This window comes from Carassius gibelio, chromosome A14 (assembly GCF_023724105.1).
Source record: "Carassius gibelio isolate Cgi1373 ecotype wild population from Czech Republic chromosome A14, carGib1.2-hapl.c, whole genome shotgun sequence".
Classification (NCBI taxonomy): domain Eukaryota; kingdom Metazoa; phylum Chordata; class Actinopteri; order Cypriniformes; family Cyprinidae; genus Carassius; species Carassius gibelio.
The window spans coordinates 2,000,722-2,017,132 of record NC_068384.1 but is presented as its reverse complement, the minus strand read 5'-3'; the positions used below and the strand labels follow the sequence as shown (position 1 = coordinate 2,017,132).

Genomic DNA, 16,411 nt, shown 5'->3' with positions numbered 1-16,411 from the left:
GCAAGAAATTATTTTAAAGGGGGGTGATTATTTTCCATACCCACTTTATATAAATAAACAACTTTCTCAAATACATTTTACAAAAATAACTCCAGGCTTAAAGTTCCTGCATTCAAAAAATTACAATATGGAAGTAACTTCCACTTTTCAAAAGATGATGTTCTATTTCCAGTGTAAACGTATTAAAGATTTTTAAATCAAGATACATTTACTTGTAAAGCAAACAATTTCTGAAAAACTCATTAAAGCAAGACCAAAAATGTGCCAAATGGAGCCAGAAAGAGACAAAACATTGAAAAATTTTCATACTCATGAAAAATTTTGTGTTTAGATATTGGGATATAATTTTTTTTGCAGTCACATTTGGTACTTCCTGCTAAAAATTAATGCCTTTTAAAGGACTTTATTTAATCTTAAAACTTTTAAGAACTGCACAAATACATGTCTAGATACATAAAAACTTAAGTGTATTCTTTATGAGAAATAAAAGCTCAGTGAAAGCCAATAAAAGTGTTTATCAGTAGTTCTGTTTTTTTTGTGCACAACAAACTGTTGCAAATCCAGCCACTGGGAAATGTCAACTTTCCCATTTTAACAAAAGAGGAGGATACAAATACTTCTGCTTTGATGACAAATCTTTTATTGTTCAGCAAGGACATAACCAGAATATCTGTACAAAAGAGAGACTGCTGTTCCTGATAGCATGGCTTCTCTCCAGCTCTGGATGAGTTGGTGGTCCTGGCAGGGAACAGTCAGAGGGGGAAGCTGAAGTAAACAGAGTGTTTACAAGCCCAGCTTGGTCCTTCTCCAGTGTCTCCTCTTGGAATTGTATCTGCAGAGAGATTTGCAAAGATAAAGCATCACAGAGGCAAACACCCATTAAAATCAATTACACTACATCCTTTAGGCTATAGCAGTAAACAGCACTGTGCAACAAAACAAACAGTGCAGCCAAGAAAATTATGAATAAGAGGGATTGAAACAAAAAACCATCAAGCATACGTCTCATCAAAATGTAGTTTAATAAACACCACATACATCAATTTAATGTTTTAACACTATTGCAGCAAACCAGTACTGATAAGCAAAGTAGCGTAATGTGCACATCCTCAATGTAAAAAAATATAATTGTGATACAATGAAAGGTGTCTCCACCATAGAGCATTCACATGTCATATGAGAGATGACAGTAATCATGACTCCAAAGCAGAAGGATGCTCTTAGCAGGATAATGGCAGTACTCCCACAAAATTTAGCACTGTAATTGCGTCCTGCTTTCCTTGGCTACTATGAACTACAGAAGCAGAAAAAAAGGACTACAGCCACTTTAAGACTGTCGCTAGGGGTGTAACTCAGCGGTGTTCGTTACAGCGGCAATAACCATGTCAACATACCTGATCTTGTTGCCCGTTTTCATCCTAATCCACTGTGGGATCGGCCGGTTCTGCTTCTGCTTCTTAGCGAGGAAGCGTTTGATTCTGAAGGTCTTATGCGACGCCTGAAATACAAATGTGAAGCACGCCGTCAGACAGTCTGCGGTGGCTGAAGTTCATCATCCCGCGACGCTTCACGGTGAAATGCGAGCTATGCTTTTATTACTCATCGAACATTAATCACTCAAATATTACATTCCATCACCTAAGAACTTCTACTGATATACAAAAACGAAGAGATGTAGAGGAGAACAGCTACATGTGAAAGGATGTTTTATGATTTTCACTTACCATCTCGGAACTCGCTATCCGTTCACCACTATGGCGGTAGTCGAAGAGAAGGAACCATGGGTAATGCAGCACTGTATATCTGAGTCACGAACCGAGTCGCTCCTTCATGTCACAGCGACACCCAGTGGCTCCACGGAGAGCACAAGCTCCTGGGTATACTTTGCTTTTTGAAAATGAGATTTTGCGTGCAGTTCTACGTTTTGGTGTGTTATTAGAGCCATTGCTTTCTGTACATGTATTGTACATATAGTGTTACCAATTTAACAGAAATAACATATGATAATAAAAGATAGTTATTTATGTTCAGTTTTTAATAGACAAAAAACATGTCCCAGTTTATGCGTCACCCATGTTAACATCATTAGCCCTCCAAAGGCACTTACTAAAATAATGTAAAATTAATTACATAAATTAAGAAAATTGGGATAATGACATCCTTTCAAGCAATGAATCTCTTCAAGAAAAATGATCCCCCTCTTATCTTATTACTTCGTTGTTATATATAATTCTTTTTGTACAGCAAACAACCAGTTATTGAAACTTACTATGTGAATAATCAGTGACATCAGCATTTAATTATCTTTCTCATAAAATGAGATCAAGAACAAGGCTTTTAATGGCTAAATTAACCTAAAACCATGAAACTATGAAACTACCAACTTTTAAGTCTAAGCTATATTTAAACTTAAATATCAAAAATTGTAAATTTAATGTAAGGTGACACAAATGCAAGGAACCCAGAAAGGGTATGGAATGACCAAAGAAATGTAATAGACAAATAAAACTAAACACTAGAAATAACACATAGGTTGTTCATTTATTGTTTTTTGCATTTCTCTTCACATTTTGACCAAGCTGCAACTATAAAAGGAAAACGAGTTTTGAGTTGAGGATTTTTTACAATGGAACACACAAATGGATGGCAGCACAGTTTCCAAACCAAGCTAACCAGAAGTTGGATTTTTCTGAGTTGTAAGATATGCTTCAATTCCAAAACTATAAAAGGCCACATTTGTTTTTGCATATAATTTAGTTGACTTGCAAAAAAAGAACTGACAATGAACAAGGCATCAGCATTATAAAGCATGGCTCTTTTTCCACCTGACCAACCCCTAATCAAAACAGAAACATTGTAGATCAGCAGGCTCTCTAAAACAGCTACAAGCCACATCCATGTTCAAAGAACACAAATTTATTACCGATTGTCTGAAGTGAAATGCAGTGGATTTGGGTCAGGCGTGAAAGATCTTTCTAAAACGGAACAGTGAGAAATGGTGAGCAAGCTGGATCAGACCTTTGTTAAACTCTGAAACAGAAAAGCATGTGAAGTAAAACATGTTTGGCTGTGTACCAAAAGTAAGGTCACTTTTTAATTATCGTGGTCCAATCGCTTTGGCTTCTCTCGTGATTAAGCCCTGTTTCTCAAATCTAACCATCGGTTAGGACTTGCCTTGCTCATGAACAAACTTTGGGGGGGTTCATTCAGGCACTGGAGGGCAACAGGTATGTGCTCTCATGTCACTGACAGAGAGGTGGGGGTGGGGGTATTTTGATGGCAGCACCATGTTTCTGAGGTGTTTGTCTTGATTAGATCAGAGCCCCTCCTCTCAAGACATCATGTCATGCCAGCACAGAGCTGTTTCCTCACTCAGCAGCTTTCTCTTGAGTGTTCTTGGTCTCCCGCTCAGCTCTCTTCTCCTCTCCCTGTCCATCTCCTCCTGTTCCTCCTCCGCCCCGGTTACGGCTCCTCGCCCCGGGCTGGTACAGCTGAATTGTAGGCCGATCCTAAGACAGAAATGTAAAAACCATAAACAATATGTAAAATAAAAGTTATACACATTCAAAGTTTTATAAGAAGTCTCCAATAATCATCAAGGCTGCAAAAACGAAGTCAAAAGCAGAAATATTGTGGAGTATTACTACAATCTTAATATATTTTAAAACTGAATTTATTCTGTGACTGCAAAGCCATTACTCCAGTCTTCAGTGTCACATGATCCTTCAGAAATCATTGTAATATACTGTTTTGGTGTTTTATTATAAATTATTATTGGTGCTCAGTTAATAATAATGGTTCTCATTATCATCAATGGTTTTGCTGCTTAATATTTTGTGAAAACAATCAAGATTCTATCATAACCAGAACAACTAAAAGAACAGCATTTATTTCAAATAGAAACCCTAAAGTTTTCAAAGGTGGTTAATTAAATAAGCAGCACATATGTTCTCAGGATGGTATTAAGAAATATGTCTTAATATCATGTATCACCTTGAGCAGCAAATCAGCATACAAGAATGATTTCTGAAGTATCATGTGATCCATGTGACACCCAGTGACTTAAGACTGGTTTTGTGGTCAAGAGTCACATATTAAAATCAGAAAAACTGCTTAAATTGTAATAACATTTATAAAACAGTACTTTTTTTCACTGTATTTTGATCAAATAAATGCATCTTTGGTGAGCATAAGATGCTTCCTCCAAAATGAATGATTCTTCCAAACATATGACCGGTCGTGTACCTTATTTCTCAGACGGTCTCTTTTAGCACTGTCTTCTTTTCTGCTGTCCCTTGAAGGCTTTTCAGGATGAGCACTAACGGAGGACTCTCCGGTGTTTTCATTCTTCCTTTTCTCCCAAACACGCTCCTTGTCCTTCTTCCCCTCCTCGTCTCTCTTTCTGTAGGTGTTTTCTCTATCCTGACGTTCCCTTTTCCTCCGTTCTTCATCCTGCCTTCTGATACGTTCTTTGTCTTTCTGTCTTCGCTCTCTCTCTCTGTCCCGCTCCCGCTCTCGGTCTCCATCGCGATCTCTGTAATTTTTATGCCCACTATCCTCTGACCTGAATATCAAAGCATATTGACATCATGATATGAAATTAGAGGAGACCTGAAAAGTAAAATATGTGTTGAGTAAGGCTGGGAATCTTTTTTGTCCGTGTCGAGTGTGACCAACATACTTTCCCCCTTTCTCCTCTCTGTGTTCACCATTCTGCCGCTTCTTTGTTTCTCCTCCTCCAGGAGGTCGATCTTCCTTTTGTTTCTCTCGGTCTTGTTTCTTGGCCTTGTCCTTTGGCTTCTCAGTATCAACATCATCTGCTTTCTCTGTTTTTTTCAAGAGCTGAAAGACAAAACCAAGTTGGGATTAGTAAGATTTAAAAAGGATGCATTTAATTGATCAAAAGTGACAGGAAAGGACATTCATGTTATAAAGGTTTTTTCTGTTTCAAAATACTGTTCTTTTGAACTTCCTATTCTTCAAAGATCCTGGAAAAAATACATATCATGCTTTACACAAAAATATGAGGCATCACAATGGTTTTCAACACTGATAATAATAAAAAGAATCTGCATATAAGAATGATTTCTGAAGGATCATGTGACACAGAAGACTGGAGTAATGATGCTGAAAATTCAGCTTCGCCATCACATGAATAAATTACATTTTAAAATATATTCAAATAGAAAACAGTTATTTGGAGCTGTAAATATTTTGTATTACTCATCAAATAAATGCAGCCTTGGTGAGCATAATTATTTCAAAATCATATGAAAATCTTGTTAACTTTGGTGTATAGATTTTTTAGTAATGAAACATTAATATTTAGATAGTTATGTACCTTAATTTTTGGCTGTTCATCTTTAGGTTGGTCCTTATCCTTATCAGATGCCTTTTCTCCTTTTTTTAATTTCTCAGCCTCTTTTCTTTTTCTTCTGTCCTCCTCTCTCCACTTACGCCTTTCTTCATCTCGCAGGCGTTTACGTTCTAGTTCTCTCCGTCTCCTCTCTTCTTTCTTTTCTTCTCTAATCCTCTGGGGAGGACAGGATGAGAGAGCATGAACACACTACACATACAGTATAACGTATTATATACAGAAACTAAATGAACCGACGTCAGTTAATATTACAGCCTCACTTTACCTGTTTATTCTTTAGGAAGTCCAAGAGAGGTGTCGTTTTTTTAGCTGGGGAAAAAAAACATTTCAGATAATTATTTTAAACGAAGAGCGAAAACTTGTTAAAATTGTTGTTTAGGGATGTTGTGTTGAAACGCACCACTAAGTTCCTTAGTCTTGGCCTCTATTTCCTCAAGCAAAGTCTCAGGGTTGGAAGGAAATTTTTCCTCATCACCATTGTAGGACTCCAAAAACTTTTTGTAATCAGCATCTAATAAGGCACAGGTAAACAAATAATAAACTATTGTATGCAGTGAGAAACAACAAAATGTAAAAACACACATATATATTTCACCATCTTCAATTGTTCCACTTTTGGCATCTTTCTTCTTGCTTCTTTTCTTAGCAGTTTTCTGGAATGGCGCAAACTCAACAATTGCTGGATATTCTTGACCTAATGTGGGGGAAAAAAAAAGAAGATAACACAGATCGCACTGTTAGAGACGTTCATTCAAAACTTCCCAGCACACAAACCATCTCAGTCTAAAGACTCTATAACATAATTTCGGACTCCTAAAACCACTGATTAGCTAGTAAACAGAATCCTGCAAATTATCATGACACGCCAAAGACAAACCTCGACTATCAATGAAGACATAGCCATCGAACCGGTCCCTGAAGAGAACTACGTCATCTTGATTTTTGAAATTCAGATACGCTCTTGAAAACAGATGAGGGAAAAGACTGGAAATAAAACGAACATCTCGATCAGCCATCAAATACCTTTCATCACTCTTCTGTTCTCTTTTCTAAAAGAATGAATCTACAGACCTAGTATCACTAGAGAAAAACTCCAGGTAATCCAGCTCTGGAAGAGGCTGCAGTTGTTCCACTAAATCTTCTTTAGTAAGACTTGGAGGGAGACGCCGGATCACAATCTAAAAAAACAATACAATAAAATAGTGTAAAAAGAACAAAAATTACTTGCACACACTTTATGTGTTTTATACGCTTTAATACACATATGACAAATAAGATATATAGTATAGAATAAGAGTTGTTAACCTATATGCATATATACTATATAAATTTAAATGTATGCTTTTATCCAAAGCGACTTACAGTGCACTCAGGCTATAAGTTACATTTTTTTGTTATTTATCAGTATGTATATGTATTACTGTTTATAATAATATTAATGTGATTGAAACTAGATCTGACATTCACAGTACAGTACTATAAGTTATCGTTTGTGGCTATATCCACAGAAATCCCCCTGTCAAAGTTTTTAGGCGATTCCTCTTTATTATTTTGCTAACAAAGTGCCGAATCCCCGCAGTGATTGGAAACTTTGACAGGGGGGTTTGCTAACCGGCCTTTTCGGTTATATTCAACTGCAATGTTGAAATCAAAAAGAGAATAATATATAAACGTGTTAGTAAAAATACAGCTGCAAACAATAATTTATAGTATTTCAAATGAAAGCAGCTGGCTGCGCTGTTTATAGTCTATTTGTAGCAGGAATGTAGCCAGCTAGCCTGCTAACTAACTACCTTTGTCAAAGCCTCCTTCTTCTCTTTATTTGGCTTTTCATTTTCATCACATTTTATTTCCACTTTCTTTTCTCTGGGACGCGTGTTTTCCTTATCCTCCTTCATGATCCTTTGCCAACTTCTGTAGCGATGTCTTACTTCGTATGTTTCTTTCTGTTATCAGTTGTGTGTTGTGCTGCTATCTCTCTCCACTGCCCAACTTTCCGCAGTTGTTTCTTCGTCACACCAGCAGGCGTCTCTGATTGGCCACAGCTCCTGATGCAAAGAGTCTCTCGATAAAGCGACGATCGTCCAGTCTTCCACTCTGCTTAATGTGTCGTTGTCAAATGGACTCTTGCTAGGGAGAAAACTCGACGACAATTAGTAACTGTTAATGACACTAACAGCATACTTGACACTATAAAATAAATACACACACTTCCTAATACTTATCTCTTTTTCTGAACTTAAGTGGCTATTACATAAAGAGTGGACAGGCTAGACATTGCTGTGTTTCTCCCAGTTCTTAAACTATTTTTATCATTAGGCAATATCGTTCAAAAATGAATAAAATGTAATTCTTGGCAACACACGACATGATAAACAAAGTGTCCATAAGTATGTGAATACTACAGGTCCTTCTAAAAAAATTAGCATATTGTGATAAAAGTTCAATATTTTCCATAATTGTTAGAAGAGATTTATATTTTGAATAAACGCTGTTCTTAAAAAAAATATATATACATCGAAGAATCCGGAAAAAAAGCATCACAGATTCCAAAATAATATTTGGCATTACAAATATTAATAATTCTAATAATAAATCATCATATTAGACTGATTTCTGAAGATCATGTGACACTGAAGACTGGAGGAATGATGCTGAAAATACAGCTGCACATCACAGAAATTAATTATATTTTAAAGGATATTAAAATATAAAACATTATTTTATATATTTTATTTTGATAATTTTGAATTATTACTGAAATACAACCTTTTTTTGTATCAAACGGTTCATTGAAAAATAATAAATGAAGTACCTGAAGCTGACAATGAAGTAAATGTATAATAATTAGCAAAGATTATTAATTTAGTGCTGTAAACGCGCGTGTGAGGGCCAAACACAGCAGAACGGTAGGAAACTTCACCCCTCTTATTATTTCTCTTTTACTATAGCGATTTATTTTTAGATACGTGGTCTGAGTCTTTCATAGAGTTGTAAAGTTATTAGAGTTATTAGAGAAATAGAGTTATTTTTTACATTCTTTGGTCGAAGTTTTCAGATCGGGACTTCGGAGCCTGTTCGCGAATCTGTTGATTCAGATCGGGACTTCGGAGCCTGTTCGCGAATCTGTTGATTCAGATCGGCACTTCGGAACCTTTTCGCGACTCGGTTGATTCAGATCGGCACTTCGGAGCCTGTTCGCGAAACTGTTGATTCAGATCGGCACTTCTGAGCCTGTTCGCGACTCGGTTGATTCAGATCGGCACTTCGGAGCCTGTTCGCGAATCTGTTGATTCAGATCGGCAGTTCGGAGCCTGTTCGCGACTCGGTTGATTCAGATCGGCAGTTCGGAGCATGTTCGCGACTCGGTTGATTCAGATCGGCACTTCGGAGCATGTTCGCGACTCGGTTGATTCAGATCGGCACTTCGGAGCCTGCTCGCTAATCTGTTGATTCAGATCGGCACTTCGGAGCCTGTTCGCGAATCTGTTGATTCAGATAGGCACTTCGGAGCCTTTTCGCGACTCGGTTGATTCAGATCTGCACTTCGGAGCCTGTTCGCGAATCTGTTGATTCAGATCGGCATTTCGGAGCCTGTTCGCGACTCGGTTGATTCAGATCGGCACTTCGGAGCCTGTTCGCGACTCGGTTGATTTAGATCGGCACTTCGGAGCATGCTCGCGACTCGATCGATTCAGATCAGCACTTCGGAGCATGTTTGCGACCCCGTTGATTCAGATTGAGACTCCGGGGACTGTTTGTGATTTCTTTTTTAATTCAGATCTGTACTTCGAAGCAAGAAGTGTTTGTCAAACAGTTCATTAGTGATAACTGAATATTTGGGCCTGAGGCTTTTTTTTTCTAACCTGTCAATTTGATTTTTAAATGATTTCAATGACAGGAAGTTCCATGTGTTTTTTTTTTTATGAATTGTGGATGGAAAAATTAAACTTTCATATATTTTAGATTCATTGCACACCAACTGAAATATGTCAGGTCTTTTATTGTTTTAATACTGATGATTTTGGCATACAGCTCATGAAAACCCAAAATTACTATCTATTATCTATCTATAGCATATTTCACTCGACCAATAAAAGAAAAGTGTTTTTAATACAAAAAAAGTCAACCTTCAAATAATTATGTTCAGTTATGCACTCAATACTTGGTCGGAAATCCTTTTGCAGAAATGACTGCTTCAATGCGGCGTGGCATGGATGCAATCAGTCTGTGGCACTGCTGAGGTGTTATGGAGGCCCAGGATGCTTCGATAGCGGCCTTAAGCTCATCCAGAGTGTTGGGTCTTGCGTCTCTCAACTTTCTCTTCACAATATTCCAGAGATTCTCTATGGGGTTCAGGTCAGGAGAGTTGGCAGGTCAATTGAGCACAGTAATACCATGTTCAGTAAACCATTTACCAGTGGTTTTGGCACTGTGAGCAGGTGCCAGGTCGTGCTGAAAAATGAAATCTTCATCTCCATAAAGCTTTTCAGCAGATGGAAGCATAAAGTGCTCCAAAATCTCCTGATAGCTAGCTGCATTGACCCTGCCCTTGATAAAACACAGTGGACCAACACCAGCAGCTGACATGGCACCCCAGACCATCACTGACTGTGGGTACTTGACACTGGACTTCAGGCATTTTGGCATTTCCTTCTCCCCAGTCTTCCTCCAGACTCTGGCACCTTGATTTCCGAATGACATGCAAAATTTGCTTTCATCCGAAAAAAGTACTTTGGACCACTGAGCAACAGTCCAGTGCTGCTTCTCTGTAGCCCATTTCCTACACACGCCTGTGCACGGTGGCTCTGGATGTTTCTACTCCAGACTCAGTCCACAATCTTCCTCAGGGTCCGGTCACCTCTTCTCGTTGTACAGCGTTTTTTTGCCACACTTTTTCCTTCCCACAGACTTCCCACTGAGGTGCCTTGATACAGCACTCTGGGAACAGCCTATTCGTTCAGAAATTTCTTTCTGTGTCTTACCCTCTCGCTTGAGGGTGTCAATGATGGCCTTCTGGACAGCAGTCAGGTCGGCAGCCTTACCCATGATTGCGGTTTTGAGTAATGAACTAGACTGGGAGTTTTTAAAAGCCTCAGGAATCTTTTGCAGGTGTTTAGAGTTAATTAATTGATTCAGATGGTTAGGTTAATAGCTTGTTTAGAGAACCTTTTCATGATATGCTAATTTTTTGAGATAGGAATTTTGGGTTTTCATGAGCTGTATGCCAAAATCATCAGTATTAAAACAATAAAAGACCTGAAATATTTCAGTTGGTGTGCAATGAATCTAAAATATATGAAAGTTTAATTTTTATCATTACATTATGGAAAATAATGAACTTTTATCACAATATGCTAATATTTTTAGAAGGACATGTATAGTAGGTTTAGCAGTATAATACTTACACTAATAAGGGCCACAAAGCGGCGCTGCAGTATTACAGCCGAGGTTTTCAGATGCGGAAGTGAATTATATGGAGCCAGGCCCTCATCCACATCTCGGAAGTTGTTTTTGTGACCGTCCGTCATATGGGCAGACATTTTGCAAGGTTTTTTTTTTTTTTGGAAAACTTTAAATAATTCGTGTCCTCTGCAATAATTTGTCTGTGTTTGTACACTTATATGTCACCACAATCATGTGGTATGAGATATTGCCCGGCTTTGCTGTTATGACAGTCTGTCTGATGATTCCTGGCATCGCAACTGCTCAAATCCAGAAGTTCACAAACGGTGGAAAGGTGAGTTATGATGATGATGATGATGAGCTTTGTTTTGTCACTCTCAGTCACTGAGTATGCTTTAATGAATCATTCAATACAAATAAACCCTTGTTTCAGCTGGACAATAAGTCTGATATTTCTGTACATGTAATCCACTTGTATTTAGGAAAAGAGGATCGCACGGGTTCCCTATCACTGGTATTTGATGGAGAGAGACAGGAGAGTGTCTGGAACTGGTGCACACTACCATGCGAAGGTATGTTTAACGTATATTTATGTTTAACGTATCAGTTCTGAATATGCTCACAATATCTAGTGTTTTAATATTCTGCTTTATTTCACAGGGACTTGAAAACATCAAATGAAGAGTCACCAAGAAACAATTGAAATGTACATTTTGTCCAGAAGTCTATTAAAATGTTATGTTAAAATGTTTGGTTTTGCTTGCTATTTTAATTGTGTGTGTGTTCATATTTGATTTTTTTATAGAGCTGTTATATTGTACTGTTTTGGTACTGGTTCACTGTGGTTTGAATGTACATTTTAATATTATTTGTTTGCATATTTTACTTAATTATGTTAATGTTTCCTTAACCCATTTAACTGAGGGGTTTTGTCGATTTTAGTTTAGAGTAAATCACTTCACCGTGTACTCAATTGTAATGATGGGTTAAAATATAGAGTGCATGATCTAATCCTTGCAGTTTTTACAGATGCCGAGCGATGCATATAAATACATTGTACATAATTCACATGACTTACTGCAGAGTCTACAAAATGTGCGGATTTCTTAAAATAATTCTAAATGATCGATTTAAGTGGATCTACAAAATGCTTGAAAATATAAAAAGTATACATAATGTGCATAAACGGTGTAATGTGTTTATGTAATATACAGACTCCACAGAATCAGCTTCCAGTAGATTGTCAGTTGGCATCATTTGTGGTAATGCAATAAGTATACAAACTGCACTAAAGTAGTACCACTCTTATGTTGTGAAGAAAATCTTGTGCACTTTTAACATCCATTTAGACGTCCAGTGGAGACAACTGAGATGATGAAGCAAGCAAGCAGACATGACGTACTTCTATTCCAAACCATAATGCTTTTAGCATGGTTCGTGATAGAACTGTGATTTCCAGGCTAGGAGAAGTTATGAAAGTTACTATTGTGAATATATTATGTATAATAAGCAATAAGATTATTAGTGCTATTTTATATAGCTGTAAATGTAAAAATCCATTATTAATGGCATTTTAGTCTCTTTATTGAGAAGTAATGCACAAGGGAAAGGCTTGCATGAAGCATGATGGGCTCTAAATGAAAAAAAATTAAAGGATATAACACTAAAACGTCATTGCAATACGACCCTGAGCGCCTGTGGCGTAAACTGCTCTGCTGTTTACTCACTTTATCTAGAAATGGTGAAATGATGTTGCAATTATGTCTCAGAGTCTGCTTGGAACCAAGCCGAACTATGCCTTGTTTTAAGGATGTGATTTGTTGCCATGTTAAGTGTATATGTGTTTTATCTTGACTTTGAGAAGCTATTATATGAGTGGTTGGTAAAGGAACTGCATACGCTCCATTTAAAATGAAGCCATTCTTAAGAAAAGCAAATGAATATTGTTGCTCCAGCATGACAGTGGGTCACCTGACCATTTTTATTTAGATGCAACACACATTACATTAAGGGAATTGTGGTGGTTAATGGTTTGAGCTCTACTGATCACAGTTTATTTCTTGTTTGTAATAAAAGAAACTTCAGTTCACAAGCATCTCACTGTGAACTGTACAGGAGGATGCCCAAGCAGACAAAAATGAACACATTTGTGTAAAATCCGTGAATTGATCACATCTTATGTTTCATTAAAAAAAAAAGAAAACTAATAACATCCCAACAGAAAATATAATTCTGCAGGACTGTCTACTTCTCGTCTTTGCCTTTAGTTTTTCTGTACACCATTTCCCTGAAGCTGGAAAGGATTTTGCTTTCCCTCTTTCTCCTTTCCTCTTGGTTAAATGAAGCAAGAGCTCTCTTCTCATCAGCGCTGTAGATCTGGTTTTCCTTTCTCAGACGCACAGCCTCCATACGCCGATGTCTGAAGGCATAAAGAATAAATGTAAAAAATGTGCATGATACTTCACCAACAATTAAAAAGAGTTTCATCTTTCTACTTAAGACTACATTGCTTTAGTTTTTGTGGAAATAAAAGTGATTAACTCTTTAAAAAAAACTGAAAGCAAACTATTGAACAGTAGTGTATGTGCACAAATGAACAGTATAAAAGCTTCATACCTGCTTCCACTCATGACATAGCCACATTTCTCATACTCTGCAATCTCGTCACTAGTCAAACCTATTTCACCTCTTCTTGGAATACGCTTTCCTGCTTTGACGAACTCTGCCATGGCCGCACCTTCACCTGGTAGCAAAGCGTGGCCAAAACTATGGGAAACAAGACAATTCGGTTCCAGAGACAGGATCAAGAATGACTTTAAAACAAGCACTATTATGATTAAGTAACAGTGGAAGAAGAATCAATTGCTCACTCCAAAGGTTTGTCGTCTTGGGACAGGTGAGTGAGAGGAGCTTCAGGTCCAACAACATCTTCTCCAACACCAGTTTTCTCCACCCATGAGATTTCATCGACATCCTCTTCTTCTTCCTCCGAATGTTCACTGCTAGAGCTACTGGACTCCTTCTGATTCTTCTTTGCCTTCTTCTTCTTTGATTTTTTCCTGAGAGGACAAAATCATGCATCATATGAAACAAAACGAGCCTAGCTGATTCAATACACTACAGACGAAAACAAGATTCTTACTTTTTACTTTTCTTCTTTCTTTTCTTCTTTTTCATCTCATCTGCAAAACAAGACGGTAAATGTTGATTTAATCTTATACATAAAAAATTTGTTTTAAGAGAAAAATAAATGACACAAACCTTCACTTTCTGGCTCACTGTCCTCTGAGTGCTTCCTGTTCTTTCTCTTCTTTGATTTCTTCTTCTTCTTTTTCTTTTTCTTCTTTTCCTCTGTAGACAAGATATCAAGCATTTAGATGATTTATTAAACATGCTGTGAAAAAGCACATTGTGTGTAGTTGAGATGTTAAAGAATCATTTACCCTGTGCACTTGAATCAGAGCTGCTGTTCTTCACGTCCTCTTCTACAGGAGTGTGTTCATCTGAGCTATTACCAGATATAAGATGAGAGCATTTAAGCACAGAGTATATGATTAATATATTACTGTACATAGACTGTTTTCTCAGCTGGGACATCCACAACAAAAAATACACACAACAAACGATTTAATAGCCTAAACCACAAAAAAGAAAAAATACATGAAACCAATCATCTAATGGTTGGTGGAATGAGAAATGTACACAACAAAATTCCATGACAACGCAGTGACAATGCAGATTTCCAGATAAGGCTACATGATGAAAGTATCAAAATAAAGGTGCATCTTGCAAAAAATGTATGTTGATTTATGTGTTGCATTTGTTCATTGCATTAATATATAGTGATGTATCGTTAGACCCCTTTTATACTTTATAAAACATAACAGTAGACACACACACACACACATATATATATATATAATAATGTATGTGTGTGTGTACAAACATACATACATATATATATATATATATGGTTTTTAATATGAACTCACTCAGGCTCTCTGACTCTTGGAGAATATCCCCAGACCTCAGGACATCCCAGTTCACCAATTCTCTCACGTTCCTGCAGACGCCTTGATAGAGAAAAGCAGAAAACAAGTAAATACAATGCTCAGTAACTGCTCGTGCCGTGTATGCTCGCTCATGAAGACTGAATTGAGTCTGACCTCGCGTTGAAGGCGTCTTGTCTCTGTCGCTGGGCATCATCTCTCTTGTCATAATAATCGGATCTTGATCCGAAGCCGTGATCTCGGTCTCTCTGATCTGACCAGTTTAACCGATCTCTTTCCCTTGACCTGGAGCGACTACGGGAATTCTCTACTCGGAACCGGTTTCTGTTCCTCTCTTTGTCGTTGTGTCGCGATTTGTGCTCGTCTTCGTGCTCGTGTCTGTGGTTCTTCAGCCCGTGGTCCGGTGAGCGGCTGCGGCTGCGGCTGCGACGGCGTCTCTTCGGACTCACAGCGCCTGAATATTTTACGTCCAGCTCGGGCATTACTACAATCTGTATTATTAACTTTAACGGCAATTTAATGACGTTTGGATAGCCTTTTATTTAGTTAGGTCCTAAAGCGGCCTGCTAATTACATTTTGTTGGTCATGTCGCAGTTGACCAAGCTAGCTAGATAATGATTTTAGCGAATCGCGATTTTTCTTTTAGCTAATAAGACAAATAAAACATGTATTAATTTATATAAATCACGGTGGTGTTGAGACTCAGCACGAAACCAGTAAACAACTTAAACGCGTGTGATGAGACCAAAATGTGTACTAGCGTCGTTGAAATCCAACTTGTTCCGGCTTGTGTTTACGTCTGCCTTATTCTTTTGTGAAAAATTGTGTAGCAAGACGCACGCAATATCGCCCCCTGGAGACCTGGAAGGCGCATATTGAAACCACTTTTTTGCCACTGATAAGTTTTGGATTGCTTCTTGAATATGGAAAATAAAACTGATTTAATCATTTGTTCTTGTAAGTATAAAGGGTGTCTATGACAGACTAGGTTACCTAATATTCTATACGACATAATGAACGCTTTGCTAGGTGTCATAAAAATGTTCAGAGGCAGACAGTAGTAGTATTTTTACTCTGCTGTAAAAGTACTTTTCAAGTGTCTGTACTTTATCAGTGTTTTTTTTCTTTAGAACACTTTACTTCACAACATTCCAAAGCATAGTATTGTAATTTTTGCTGCATTACGTTTCGTGTTAAATATAATTTAATACTTGATTACATTAGAAATCTATTAATTTGTTACTTTTACTCAAATAAATGTAATTCAAATATTTAATTGAGTACAAGAAAGTACTAGATTTTTTATATTCTTAAGTATTAAAGGTAAAACAAACAACAACTTTTATTTATGAATTGCAGTAAAAAAGTACGACATTATGCTTTGGAATGTGGTTAAGTTTTCCAAAGAAAAATACTCTGATAAACTACAGATACTTTTTTTAAATTTAATTGATTAAAGTAAAAATACTTCTATTCTGTCCGCCTCTGAAAATTGTCGTTCATGAATACCAAAATAACAAAATTGCATTTATTGTTTGTTTGTTTTTATGCACCTGACAATTGCCACATGCCCTTTATTTAAACAGAAAAATAAGACTTGATGAAATTAAAATCTAT

General features: G+C 37.2%; 4 protein-coding genes and 1 non-coding gene across 5 annotated transcripts; 1 reads left to right on the top strand and 4 right to left on the bottom strand.

Annotated features, from left to right (window-relative positions):
- Positions 1 to 617: 617 nt before the first annotated feature.
- Positions 618 to 1,878, bottom strand: LOC128027216 (60S ribosomal protein L39). The gene is made up of 3 exons (XM_052614574.1): positions 1,725 to 1,878; positions 1,395 to 1,498; positions 618 to 832 (listed from the first exon to the last, which is right to left on the bottom strand). Exons 1-3 carry the CDS (start codon positions 1,725 to 1,727, stop codon positions 784 to 786), a joined length of 156 nt encoding a protein of 51 aa, XP_052470534.1. The 5' UTR covers positions 1,728 to 1,878; the 3' UTR covers positions 618 to 783.
- LOC128028150 (small nucleolar RNA SNORA69) lies at positions 1,144 to 1,278 on the bottom strand. The gene has a single exon (XR_008187133.1). It is a non-coding gene; the product is annotated as a small nucleolar RNA SNORA69 (small nucleolar RNA).
- Positions 1,879 to 2,522: 644 nt separating the features above from the next.
- LOC128027213 (regulator of nonsense transcripts 3B) lies at positions 2,523 to 7,385 on the bottom strand. Its single transcript, XM_052614572.1, has 10 exons — positions 7,171 to 7,385; positions 6,449 to 6,555; positions 6,255 to 6,361; positions 5,973 to 6,071; positions 5,778 to 5,888; positions 5,643 to 5,686; positions 5,342 to 5,533; positions 4,682 to 4,842; positions 4,246 to 4,564; positions 2,523 to 3,509 (listed from the first exon to the last, which is right to left on the bottom strand). The coding sequence occupies exons 1-10, from the start codon at positions 7,273 to 7,275 to the stop codon at positions 3,369 to 3,371; spliced, it is 1,386 nt and encodes a 461-aa protein (XP_052470532.1). The 5' UTR covers positions 7,276 to 7,385; the 3' UTR covers positions 2,523 to 3,368.
- A 3,485-nt stretch (positions 7,386 to 10,870) lies between these two features.
- Positions 10,871 to 11,530, top strand: LOC128027212 (NADH dehydrogenase [ubiquinone] 1 alpha subcomplex subunit 1). Its single transcript, XM_052614571.1, has 3 exons — positions 10,871 to 11,117; positions 11,266 to 11,355; positions 11,444 to 11,530. The coding sequence occupies exons 1-3, from the start codon at positions 11,016 to 11,018 to the stop codon at positions 11,462 to 11,464; spliced, it is 213 nt and encodes a 70-aa protein (XP_052470531.1). The 5' UTR covers positions 10,871 to 11,015; the 3' UTR covers positions 11,465 to 11,530.
- Positions 11,531 to 12,740: 1,210 nt separating this feature from the next.
- LOC128027211 (NF-kappa-B-activating protein-like) lies at positions 12,741 to 15,609 on the bottom strand. Its single transcript, XM_052614570.1, has 8 exons — positions 14,950 to 15,609; positions 14,776 to 14,856; positions 14,227 to 14,291; positions 14,045 to 14,134; positions 13,926 to 13,965; positions 13,654 to 13,842; positions 13,400 to 13,549; positions 12,741 to 13,202 (listed from the first exon to the last, which is right to left on the bottom strand). The coding sequence occupies exons 1-8, from the start codon at positions 15,273 to 15,275 to the stop codon at positions 13,028 to 13,030; spliced, it is 1,116 nt and encodes a 371-aa protein (XP_052470530.1). The 5' UTR covers positions 15,276 to 15,609; the 3' UTR covers positions 12,741 to 13,027.
- Between the last annotated feature and the right edge of the window lie 802 nt (positions 15,610 to 16,411).